Source organism: Xyrauchen texanus, chromosome 32 (assembly GCF_025860055.1).
Source record: "Xyrauchen texanus isolate HMW12.3.18 chromosome 32, RBS_HiC_50CHRs, whole genome shotgun sequence".
Lineage (NCBI taxonomy): Eukaryota > Metazoa > Chordata > Actinopteri > Cypriniformes > Catostomidae > Xyrauchen > Xyrauchen texanus.
This window is the reverse complement of record NC_068307.1, coordinates 10809138-10823356: the sequence shown is the minus strand read 5'-3', so window position 1 is coordinate 10823356 and position 14219 is coordinate 10809138. Positions and strand designations below refer to the sequence as shown.

The 14219-nt window shown below is 38.2% G+C and overlaps 1 protein-coding gene across 2 annotated transcripts in view; it reads right to left on the bottom strand.

The window, feature by feature from the left end:
• LOC127626143 (ras association domain-containing protein 5-like) overlaps window positions 1-14219 on the bottom strand; it is a 57708-nt gene that overhangs the window by 23311 nt on the left and 20178 nt on the right. For both annotated transcript variants that reach the window (XM_052101719.1, XM_052101720.1), the window contains exon 2: window positions 9539-9672. In XM_052101719.1, coding sequence (XP_051957679.1) covers window positions 9539-9672 — 134 coding nt within the window. The remainder of the gene's footprint in view (window positions 1-9538; window positions 9673-14219) is intronic.

Below are 14219 nucleotides of genomic sequence, written 5' to 3'. Positions count from 1 at the left end.
CAGGCTTTTGGTTTTAACCTTTGACCCTGACCTTGGGTCAAAAGCCCAGCTGGAGCACCAGTATACACTGTATAAACCATATAAATATGAGTACATGATAATCAAGAGTCTTTTCATTGTCATTATAGGAGCTAACAACTTTTTATTTATTAACAAACAAAAAGACACCAACAGTCCATTAACTAAAAAAAACCTTCTTATAAAGCGGTCTTACAGTAACCATTTCCATGTATGCTTTTAGCGCCTCTACAAACAGACCATAATGCATGCAATTCCAAAGAATGCTACTATGGTAAAACACACTGGCAATATGATGGCTTGAAATGAGATCATTTGTCACCTCTTTTTCATTACCCGCTTTCCTCAGCCCTGTTTCTCTGGCAGGGAGGTGATTCCTCACAAAGGGAGATGAAAGTTTGCCACTATAAATTATCAGAGTTTGAAAGCCACTTTGGATTTCCCTCATCAGCTTTATTGGATTCTCACTGAACAATGTACTGGGCCACATTTCTGTCATCATCTTTCAGACTTCTCTGTTGCTGGACACAAAATAAAGCCCTTATCCATAAACTCTGATGTGTAATGTGGAGCTTGAGCAGCAAGACATAAAAACATCATCACCAACAGCTTATGACAAATGACATGAAGCTATGGCCTTGGGTCGCATTATCATAATCAATGAGCTGGATCGGGGGGGAGGACTTCAAGGGCTGGTCGATATCCAAACCCTCTGGGGAGAAGACTACTGTCAATACACCCCAATTAATTGCCACCAGAGCTCAATCTTTTTCTTCCAAAGAGTTTGTAAGGGGGGTTATCCAATTGCCCAGAAAAACATAATCAATATCATGGCTGGACAGTGTGAGCAAAATCAAAGTAAAATCACCCAAACAATGCTCCACACTGAAACAGCAAGGGGTCCAAAAATGGAGAGACCAACATGTGTGATCCCTCCTGCTAGGTTTCATCACATATAATGTGAATGAAAAGCCTTATTTGTCACTATCAAATACAGCCTCTGAAGTTGTCTCGCTACTAAATGAAGTATGGAGTGAAAAGGGCCATTCAAGTGCGTATAGAGAGTTTAGGGTATTGTGCTTAATCAATGTCACTGACAATGATAATCCATTTCAAACAGGGAATGAGATGAACAGTCTCTCCTGGCATGGAAGCAGAAAGTGGTGTATTTTCCTCCATTTTTGTTCTAATTGCTCTTTCCTGTAATTGGTTTAGTATTGTGCAGATGACACATTCTGTGAAGAGTAACATAAGGCTTGAACAGATCATGACAGGGATACTGAACTCTCAGACACTGGACTCAGCTCTTGTTACACAGTGGTATTAAGTGCCGTTAAGATGCTCCATATGATACGTTTCTGATACTGCTATAACACCTCTCTCCCTCCTCTCTTGAAATCGCTTTCAATGCTTGGTAATGGCAAAGTGTGTAGGAGAAACAGTTTTGGCACAGTTTGCAGATGCTCTGCAACAATGGTATATACACTCACAGAGCACTTTATTAGTAACACTATGTTCCTAATAAAGCGCTCAACATAGTCTTCTGCTGTTGTAGCCCATCTGCCTCAAGGTTTGACTTGTGCATTCTGACATGCTATTCTGCTCACTACAATTGTACAGAGTGGTTATCGGAGTCAGTCAGTCATGAACCAGTCTGGCCATTCTCCGTTGACCACTCATCAATATGGCATTGTCAACCACTGAACTGCCAATCACTGGATGTTTTTTGATTGTTTTTGGAACGATTCTGTGTAAACTCTAGAGACTGTTGTGCGTGAAAATTTCAGGAGATCAGCAGTTAATCAAACCAACCCATCTGGCACCAACAATCATGCCATGATCAAAATCACTTGGATCACATTTTTCCCCATTCTGCTGGTTGATGTGAAAATTAACTGAAGCTCCTGGACTGTATCTGCCTGATTTTATGCACTGCTGCTACGACATGATTGGCTGATTAGATAATCGCATGAATAAGTAGGTTGTACAGGTGTCTAGTCAATGCGCAGTGAGTGTATATATACACACGTTTGATTAACCACCATTCACACAACCATGTACACTCCGTTTTCAGAGGTGTGGAGTTCTGAAAGAAGAGACTGAAAGGTTAGAAGCTAGAGAAACCACAACGATGGAGTGTTTAAGTAGATAAAGCAGCCATATCTGGCACATCACTTCCTGTGGAGTCAGCTCACTACTCACTGACATGTGTGTGTATGTGTGTGTGTGTGTGTGTGTGTGTGTGTGTGTGTGTGTTGAATATGTAGCGGAGTATTTTCCATTCCTAGTGTAAAAAGTCACATAGTGGAATGCTGCACATACCCTTTTATTGCCTTTCTCTCTTTCAGCTTGTTTTTGGGATGCTCAACAGTTGCTCTAGCCACAGCATTATTTTACAGGCAGCTCAACAATGAACGGAGTGTAAATTAGGCTTGCCAGCTCATTCCCGAAATCCACGCAATAGAGCCTGAGCCATGGCTTGCATTTGTGTGTGGGCATGGGTAGATTTCGTAATTAGAGTACGAGACTGTTGTAAGGAGCATTATTACATGTCTCTGCGTGGGTATTTTCTGTGGGTTCCAAAAATGGGGAATGAAAAAAAAAAAGTGATTGTATATAATATATTCTGGGTTCTGTGCACTATCATAGTTGCACAGAGACAAATGTAAACAGCACATGAAGAGAAGGGTCATTCATCATGCCTTTTAAAGTCAGCTTAAGTTGGTATTCTCAATATATCTAACTGTGTAATGTGACGTATTCCCTTGTGAAATGAATATTCAACGATAATTAGGATGGGACTTCATTGTATAGACAAGAAGATTGTTAAAAGTGGGCATTCTGGAGAGTTTTTGAGTAGTTTTTTTAACTGGGATATTCAAATTGGAAACCATCTCAATGGCAACGTTTCTTTGTAAAATCTATTCTTACTTGCTTGAGTAGGCTTTATTTGATTAATGTTAAATGGCATTAAACTACCATGTTAACGGTTGAAAAGATAAAGGCTGCTTTTACAAAAACATTAGTCTAAAACAATACCTAAATAGCTATTTGGCTTTTGGTTTACAGTTGTGACATCACATTGGTGATAGTTAAAATATGGACACACAGCAGATGCTATGGTGAGATGGCGGAGCTGATAAAAATCTGTGTAAATGGCACAAGCAAATTGGGAGAAAGACATTTCTGCTGAAATGCTTGAGGTCCCCAGTTGCTATATGGTGGCTTGAGGGAGCTGCAGTGCATGCACCACAAAAGAGTGCGTGTTTGCTGTGTGTGCACGCGCGCATGTTTACACACCCGAGGACAGGAAAAAGGATGTGTATAAGAGATGACAACCGCCTATCTTCACTACTATACAAGCGTCAAAGCCGATGAAATACCTTTAACAGCTGGAGAAACAAACCTCCCAAACAAACACAAAGTAACAGTAAACATATAAACAATAAACATTCCGAAAATAATAACAGCTTCTGTAATCTTGCAAATTAATTCTTATTCCTGATGTTGTAGAACCCCACAGTGGACTCCAGGGGCTTTCAAGTGTAATCAGTCATTTTTACGAGGGCCATGGGGATGTAAAATCTGGTGGCCTCAGGGTGGAGCACTGCCTTAGCTAAGGTTAGCCTTCCTATCTCTGCCCTCTGTAACATTCTGACTATTAGTGTTGATGTTACTGTAAGGCTACCAAGAATGAAAAACATTCAGAAGCAGGCTGTTAATACAATTACTAGACTGAGTTAACACTAGTGGGGATGATGTTTTGAGGACATAGGGGAATAAAAGGAATATGACGGAAAGCACATTGTGTCTGCATGATATGAGGGAAATTAGGGCACTGTGCATGAAGAACATTTTGTATTCTCATGAAACAAGTACGAAAAGAGAGATCGAGACATGGAAAAATTTCACCCAAAAATAACAGCAGTGAAGTGCAACAAAATGTGGGTAGAATATTTTAGAAAATTTTGATTAAGAGGGGAGATTCATCTTTTCCAAGAGTAAAATATATTTATTGTACAGAGGTTTCTGTTTCATAGCTAAGGAGATTTAATGTTTACCTTAGTTATCAGTAATGTTTCCCTAAAAGTTAACTCCTAAAAATTCTTAGAAGAAACATAATTAGAAACAAATGAGACAGTTGTTGATATGCAGTTTGAGTAAGTATAGAGCTATAAATTGAGCGGATAGTTAAAATTGTGAATGGAATAGCTCTGATTATTTAGTCTTGGAAAACTTTTATGAGAACAATCATAATGAAAATCGCAGACATTGGTATCTTGAGATCACAATATGAGACATTGTTGAGAAAACCCTATACAGTAATCTTACAAATGGCCATGTATGAAAATCCATATCAAATAATAATTCATATATTTTGGCATTTATAAACACTGATGAGCCAAAACATTATGTCCACCTGCCTAATATGCTGTTGGTCCTCTGTGTGCTGCCAAAACAGCGCCGACCCACCAAGGCATGGACTCTAGAAGACCCCTGAAAATGTCCTGTGGTATATGGCAACAAAACATTAGCAGCAGGTCGTTCAAGTCCTGTGCGCTGCGAGGTGGAGCCGCCGCCATGGATCATACATTTTGGTCCAGCACATCCCACAGATGCTCAAATGGATTGAGGTCTGGGGAATTTTGAGGCCATGGCAACACCTTGAACTCGTCATCATAATCCTCAAACCATTCCCCAACAATGTATGCAGTGTGGTAGGGTGCATTATTCTGCTGAAAGAGGCACTGCTGTCAGGGAATACCATTGCCATGAAGGGGTGTACCTGGTCTGCATCGATGTTTAGGTAGGTTGCATGTATCATATTGACGTCCACAATAAAGGCCAGCACCAGGGTTCCCAGCAGAACATTGTTCAAAGCATCACACTCCCTCCACCTGCTCGTCGCCCTCCTACAGTGCATCCTGGTGCCATCACTTCTCAAAGTAAACAGCGCACACATACACGGCCTTCCACATGATGCAAAAGAAAACATGACTCATCGGACCAGGTGAGTATCATTGTAGGCGCTCTGACTGGTCTGCACCTATGGGTGTTGACACATTCCTTCTGTAACCGTCATTAAAATGTTCTGTGACTTTGTGCCACTGTAGAACTTCTGTCGGTTTGGACCAGAAGAGATAGCCTTTGTTGCCCTTGTGCATCAATGAGCCTTGGGCGCTCAACACCCTGTCACTGGTTTGTGGTTTGTCCCTCCTCAGACCACTGTGGTAGGTACTCACCACTGCTGACCGGGAGCTGACTCAGTTGTCTGGCCACAACAATTTGTCCCTTGTCAAAATCACTCTGGTCTTTACTCCAGCCCATTTCATCTTCATTCAGCATGCTGACTATGAGAACTGATTGTTCACTTTCCATCTAATCTACCCAGACCTTGACATGTGGCCTTGTAAGGAGATGATCAACATTATTTGCTTCAAGTAACATTAAACACTTCCCATAGTGTAAGTGGGAGGTTGACAAATTGAAACAACTAGTCCCCTTAGTTTGTGAATTCATAGCAATGGGCATAAATCTCTTAAAGCCTCATCCTCCACAATATTAATAGTGGCTATCCAGTTTGCTACAGCAATTGTGTAGCTGCATCTACATGATTTGTGCCACTTGGAACACCACATGAAAAGTGCTTGCAGGTAATGTCTTGTTTTGTTTTTAGTGCTGGCACTGTCCACGTAATGATACTTTATCTGAATTATTTGGTAAAACGTAAGTGCAACACGACACCAGGGAAATGCTGATGCTTCACTCGAGCGGGACATGTAAATGCGGCTTATCACAAGTCTCATTATGGTTTGTTTTGTACAACAACAACAAAAAAATAAGGTTAAGAGGTTCTTTCTCTATCACTTGATCATTAACAGAATCGCTGTTGTGAGTGTGTTTGTGGGGTGTACACAAGTGTAATTTCCCCCAGACACGTTGCTAAGGTTCCACCCTATTCCAACCAGGGTTTGGAACTCACACAGGGCTGTTGACATTAGAATCTAATGTCAAATTGGTAAAAACGTAATCACGTAAAAAAAAAAAATTGTGTGTTAAACATTTAATTATTTGAATGAATAGATACTTTATATTTTTAATTAAAATATATAAAATAATAAATATTTTTTATTTGGGGGCATTTTCTATCAAATTTGATTAATTGGCAAAAGAAATGAATCGATTGACAGCTCTAAATAGCAAATGCACACACAGAAAATGTCAATATAATAACAACAACAGTGTTGTTCAAGCCTAAGAGCTGCTTTAACAAATGACCTTGAGATGCACACACTCATTTCGTTGAGATTCATCTACATGAGTGTTTTTTGTCCTTATGACAGTGGAATTAATTCGCTGTTTTTTCCTCTTGCGTATCAGTGACAAACAACACAGGTTATTAATTGTGTCAGTACAGTTAAACTGCATCTCTCAGAAAATATACATCATCAGGATTATATTACTCACATTTTCATTTTGATTTCTTAATTTGAGGAAAATTCCACATGTATCTCATGAAGTTCTGGAGAAAGAAACATTTAGGCATCAGATAAACATCTGATGGTACATTTTCCACTGAGGTAAAATACGTTTGAATATGCGCTGCATTAGTATCCTTTAACAAACAGTTTTTTTTTTTTAATCGTGCAAGAAACTATTTAGCAATGGTCAGATTGTTGTTCTTACTGTTCAATGTAAAGCATGTAATGATGCAGTAAATAATGTTACTGGCCGACTGGTGAATATTTTTATTTTATGAAAATAAAACAGGAATATGGGAGGAGACAAGGCATACTTTTATGGATGGAAAATGATGCTTTATTCCTACCAATAGCATGTTTTTAACAAATATAAAATTTTCAGCATTATATTGTGGAATATCAATTAGAGATGTCATAAAATATTGATATATTAATCAGCACGATATTTTATCGATATATTTTTGAGGCATTATATATTAAAATTAGCCAACATTTAAATTAGAAGCCTAATTTGCATGGTTTCCAATTCACTTATTTGGCCTCTGTTTAACAGTCTAGTGTAATAGCATTGGGAGACCACAATAGGGTGATATAACATTTACTGAAGCCTGTCACATTTAGGAATGGCACAGGTATCACACACACAGAGCTGATGTGGTGCAGCAGAAGGCAGTCCAAAGTTACGAATGTTTTTGGTACTTCATGAATGAACAAAGTGGCATTGATGAGTTTGCAAGTTAGTGTATGAAACTGGTCTAACTGCGCGAATTGAACTAATAGAAATGGTGATGTTTATGGTGATTAATCATTAGCTCTTAACCAACTATTCAGCTTGTATCCGACTTAAAAGGTTGTATTAAACAGGCTAGCTAACATCATCTTTTAAAAATACCTCTAAATGACATTCACTGAATTACAGGGGAAAAATGTATTTTTATTGTTGAATTCATAATTTTTTTTACTGCAAATAATCCTATTGTTATCAAGTGTTTTAGTCTTGTTTCCCATTTAACATTATCTAAAAATCCTTAAAGCAAGATACACATTGGCTCCGCTTTATTTCACAATGACACTGCTTCTGTATTGATTTATTTTGCATTTTTGTATTATAATAATCTGTGATCTACATCACCTTAATCTGTTTGGAAAGTTTGGAGTGCATCTGGACTGTGAGCTGTTCTTTCTTCCTCTCCTCAATCAAGTGCGAGCTGAAGTGTTGCTCTCCCGCATCATCATTAGCGTTTTAAAAGATCTCATGTTGTGTTAAATGAAATCAGACGACTATTCGACAATGACAATTTTTGGCGACAATTTTTATTGTCGACGTTGCTGATAATGTCGACTAATCGATTCAGCCCTACCTGTTACTCAGGTCCACTATTACCTCTGGTCTGATGCCACTGCAGCAGGCTGTTGTAAGAGGCAGTCTTTACAGGCTGTCTGCATTTCCTGTGCATTTCTAATGCCTGTCTGAGTGCAGAATGATAGGGCTCTCTGGGGTTTTTAAATGGCAGCAAAGACAATTACACGTATCTTGTTATCGCCTTGAATCCTACACAAAGATGCCAGTGTGTAGGGCATATGGAACACCAAAGCTTTTATATGCCCCAATTCATTAAGTTACTTGTTTTAGGGATGCGTCTCATGTGTTCTGTAGCAGATTGAATCCATGTAGACACCCCGACATCACATGCTCCTTTAATGGAGGCATTCACATGCAAATCACACATCACACAAGTTCAAGACCCTTGACTCATTCTGTATAATATAGCTGCTCATGTCTGCCTCTTGTGGTGAGGCTGTGGATAACAGACAATTGTAAACAGGGTTGCCAATGTACTGCATGCATTTACCCTAATCTCTTATTGATACAATCTGTAGTTCACAAGACCAAAGTAACACTAAAGCACTTTAGTGAGTAGAGTAGAGGACTAATGTGAAATTTCATTTCTGTTGAGGAATAACCATAATGCCCTCTGATGACAGCTCACCATTCAACAGCTTTCAATCTCTCTGACAGCACAGAGCAGCTGGGCTTGCTTTATTCTCGATTTAGAGATGGAAAGAGACAGGAGGGGCCCCTAAATCAGATAGACAGTCTGCCACCACAAGAGAGAAATTGGACAGAAAGGCTTTTTTAAGCAATGACTATGATAGGGAGACATCCTCTTTTTCAACCCCACCCCTCCCCTAAAATAAGCATCTGTCCGGGATTTTAAGATTTGCTTAATTTTGAATTTGTCTTAATATTGATGTGCTTTGTACAGCTGGGGCTATCAAATATTGTGTATTTTTATTTTAAACCTTTTTAACATTTCCTTACATAATTTTTCTGACCAAAAGTGGAAAAGCACTACCTCTCTTTGCGTGCGCGCTGTATATGGGTACGTGAGAGAGAGAGCGAGATTGCCAGAGCGTGAAGTCGTAATCAGCCATAAAATTCAATAGCGCATTAAAGTACACTTTTAAAAGTAAGTTTCAAACTTTTTTAATTATTAAAAAGAACACCAGTTTCATCCTGCTTGTGCATGCGAAGCATTATCATTTTAAATAAATGAAAACGTTAACTATATTGAGACAATATTAAATGTACTACATGTCATGGAAAATAGACAATTGTGCAAATTTTAAAACTCAGTCCCTCTGAAAAAAACCCTGCATCTCTGTTCACATAATATCTATACTAAATATTATGAGACTAGCACAAAACGACAGCCAAAAGAGTTTGTTATTAAAATGTTATCTTTAGGGAGGTGCACCAGGGCACTGAAAAGTGTGAAACACAGTTGTGTCTCTCACACCTGTCTAGTGAGAAACAGATTGCCGTATCTGTAGCTTGATCTGTAGGGAATTCTTATCTGTACTGGCATTTTTTTTTACATTTACATTTATGTATTTAGCAAATGCTTTTTCTTAAAATGCTTTTCATTACAGCAAACTTTATAGGACACAGATCTTGCCAATGTTCTGCTTCCTTGCATTTAAAAACTCTCTATAGAGTGTGTATAAAGCATTAATGGTTGAGTGAGTGAACTTACCATATCCGGAGGGTGTGTGGCACTGGGCATCTGTGGAGTGGAGGATGCCACCACATCCTCTGTATGTTGGTCTAGTTGGTTGCAGTCCAGCTGAACAAGCCCCTGACACTCCAGATGACATGTGTAGCTGCAGTCTGGGGGCCAGAAACAAACAGGACACACACAGTCACTAAAAGCCATGAATCACACAGAGAAACAGCACAGTTTAGGGGACAAGTAAGGGCTGCCAACACTCATTCAGGTCCTAAAACAGCACCATGTTTGAAATGGGTGGACAAAGGCTGGGCCATGTGGCTTATTCACTGCAAATATCAGTGTCAACATGAAACAATCTGCATGTCATGCAGTTTGGAAATGTACAGTATATATACAGATATTCACACACATACAACACTGACAACACAACGGCTCTGGAATGACTATCTCTCGTTTAGCATTTGCTAAATACATACATGTAAAGTAAACCAGTGTATCTGGTGTCGCCTCAACATAATTAATGTTTGGTGGTGATTAAGGAGATTCCCCCTATGCTATTTAAAGCGCTTTGAGGGTCTAGAAAAGCACGTTATGTTTTTAAATATTATTATTTATTCAGTCATATGGAGTTCGCGCGCACGCACACACACACACACACACACACACACACACACACACACACACACACACACACACACACACACACACACACACACACACGCCAATAGCACTGTAAAACAGTGCCCTATTCAGGCAACCTAATTTATCAATTGAAGCTGACTTACCTTTCTTTCAGTTTCTGTGCTTTCTCAGATTGTTGTGTGTGTGTGTGGCGCCATCTAGTGGATATCTAATGCTCACAATTAAATGTTGCACTTTTCGGAAGAACAGTTACAGAGAATAATATGGGTGTGTATAATTCTTTTGCTCTTTACAATTTTGTTAACACATCTATAAAATATAAATTAAAAAAAGAAGCTGAATCTTCTCAACCTGACAACCTACCTAAGAATTTTCATCTTAACGTGCAATATCCAAGAAATGTTCCAGGATTAATACCCTCGTTACACTCAATCATCAACGTTTGTGGCATAGTTTTGTAAAAATAATTAAAAATTTTCTCTCGTTTATTTAAAAAAAGCAAAAAATGTGGTTACAGTAAGGCACTTACAATGGAAGTAAATAAGGCCAGTGAATAAATGTTAAAATGTCCTTTGTTTCAAAAGTGGGGTACAAAAAAGTCCCCCCAGGGTACTTTCTTAAACATCTGTTTGTCACTATGCACTGCAAAGAATTTCCAGATCCATGAGAACATTTGTGTAATGTTTAAAGTTAAATTGAGGCAGTTTGATCTAATATATAATTATTATTTAAATCTATGTAGCTAATGAGAATCCCTGAAATTATCAAATTTATTTTGAGATAAATTTACAGATTATTGAATGATCCAATCACATTGGAGATTCATTTGTTTATTAAAGGCAAATGTTGCATGCACACCTTAAACAAAATGTGTTACGTATTAACATGATTTTAGTGTGATAAAATTGCTTACTAACCATGTCTTTGTGAAGTTATATCCAAATCACAACTTCTTTCTCATGACAACAAAGAATGATCAAGATAACTAAGCTCAACAATCACCAGATGGCACCAGAGTGCAACATCATCAAAAGTTAATGGAGGCCAGTGAAAAAAGGTTCACAAGGCGTAGAACAACAGACTGCAGTTGTTAACTACCTGCCAAGAAACTTTTGACTCATTGACAAGAGGGATAATTTTCTCCACCCGTATAAGCCCATCCAGGGCCTTTTTTCTTCCATGTTCTTGCTGGAAACTAGCATATCAAAGAAGACACAGTCTAGCTGCTGTTAGTATCCAAAACATTCTATTTAGCATTACTGGCAAACTGACACCAGTGTCAGACCAGTACAGAGAGTAAAAAACACAACTAAAAAAGCCCAGCAAGCATCCATTTTCACTCACTGCTCACAGCCACATGGTAACCATGGAAACAACTTTCAGCACGACTAGATATTCTGCCGCACTGGCTGACCATGATTTTACATGACACAGGCTATAGTCGGAATGGAATTCTAGCTTACCATGTACAGAATACTGAATAGTATATGCTGTATACTGCATGTTTAAGTCCACAATGTGTCCAGCTATCATCTTATTAATCATCACACAGAAAATGTATGGTCAAGTCGAGCACATTGCAGAGCACATTGCATTGTAGGATACATTATGCCATGCAGTGAGCTCTGTTGTATACAGTTTATTTTGTCACATGTTGTAGATCATGCCATTTTATGCATACAGAAAATCTGCATAAAGTGCACAGCTATACTGCAGCAATATTAATAGTAGTAAGAGAGTAGCCTATGCTTTTCTAAATGAAGCCACATTATCCTGCAGTGAGGCTGCATGGTATTTACATTCATACAGTACGTGTCAAGGGTTTGTTCTTATATATTAGTTTGTGGTCAGCAATACAAATGCTGAAGTGATAATGACAGAGCCAAATGTGTTTACCTTTTCTTTATAAACCCAGTCCAATAAAGACAAACACATCTAGACAAGGTTGTGTACCTGTCTCTGAAGACCAACAATATCACTGCTGATGCACAGAGGTAGTGATAGATTATCAGTAGATTGATTATCAGTGGAAAACACATTGTTACTGTCAGTGTGGAAGAGCAGGGAGGTGCCAAATACAGTGAAAGGACATTGGGAATGCCAAGAGGCCCTACAAAACAGATAACACACGTGGAAAATGAACGTCACTTTCTTAGGTGTGTCACTCACAGCAACACTGCCAAAATATAAATGTTCAGGGGAATGTTGACCAGGACTGAGAAAGAGTAGCCAAACCAAACAGACTAACTGAGGGTCAGGAAATGCATTAAGGGAGGAGGTGAAGCTTCCCTCTGGCTCAGCCGCTCACCTTCAACCTCAGCTTGATATCAAAAGTGTAGTTTAACACAACATCCTGATAACTTTACACAGCGATAGTATGGGAACAACTTTTAGAGAGGAAAACCCTGACACATGCAGCAACACTCAGGTAGTAATATTGTAGGTAAAAAACATCAAACTAAAGTTGTGGGATAAAATCAACAAGTCAAAAAAATATAAATGTATTCTGTTGTATTAGACTATTAGGATTGCAATTGCACGAAAAAAGTATGTGAATGCTGGAATTTACCTGGATTTCTGGTTAAACTGGTCATATAAACACAATATACTAACTGTGATCCTTGGGAATCCAAGCATTGAAATACAGGGTAAAAGTTTCCTTTCCCCTTAAATGTGATTTTAGGAAGCCACTGGTTAAAAAAAATAAAAATTTTAAAAATGTTTCATGCATATTTTGCTTTGGTGTGAATTTGAGAAAATGTTGCAATATTTCTACAAATATTATATATATATATATATATATATATATATATATATATATATATATATATATTTTTTACAAATACCATACAATTACAGTAAGTGTTCTGAACACAAAACTGTATAAAATTCATTTGTTAAAACCAGAAAAGATAATATGTATGAAATGTTACAAAAATGTGACTATTTTAAACTAATACATTAATACTAAAAATATTTTTAGACCAATGAAAACATTCAGTCCTAGCAACATCTCTGCTGAATAGCCTAATCTTATGTACATTTTGAACCTTGAGCAGTAGTTAACAGTTCTCAGCAAATATCACAGAAGAAAATACTGCTGAAAAGAATCTAGAAATGTTTTTCTGTGATATACTGAAGGCTATACTGAGGCTCCATTGTCTGACTTCGAATAATATAGAAAAATGGTTTCACTGAGGTCTACTATAGCATTGTTGTCATTTTCTAAACCTACCTACCAACCTTTATACCTACATACAATACTCAAACCAGCCCGTCTGGCACTAACAATCATCCATGCGATTATCTAATCAGCCAAACATGTGGCAGCAGTGCAGTATATAAAATCATGTAGACCCAGGTCAGGAGCTTCAGTTAATGTTCACATCAACCATCAGAATAGGAAAAACAAATTGATCTCAGTGATTTTGTGCGTGGGATGATTGTTGGTGCAGATGGGCTGGTTTGTGTATTTTTGCAACTGTTATCTCCTGTGATTTTCATACACCAGTCTCTAGAATTTACTCAGAATGGTGCCAAAACCAAAAAACATCCAGTGAGTGGCAGTTCTGTGGATGGAAATACCTTGTTAAGGAGAGAGGTCAACAGAGAATGGCCAGACTGGTTAGAACTGATAAAGTCTACGGTAACTTTATAATAAAAAACTTTAAATAGCATTTTGAGGGGCGGGTTGGCGCTGTTTTGGTGGCACGAGGGGGACCTATGGCCTAAGCTATCAGAAATATAGCCAGTTATTTTTTCATTATTGACATTTTAATCAGTCTGCTTGCCAGGTCAGGCAAGTAAAATTCTCCTTCACTTGCCCCTTCAAAAATCCACTTGTCCCAGACAAGCGTTAATGTCGAGTCCTGATTAAATATTGTATTCAACATTCTCCAATAACAATTTTTTCTTCTGCAGTAAAGCTCCTAAATTAAATGTACAGTTTTTTGTAATTTTGGAAAACAAGACAAAAAAAAGACTAATCAAAAACGCACTTTGTTCCAGTGTACAGTATAATGGGTTAAGACTACACTCCCTCACCTTTGTTCACTTCGATCCA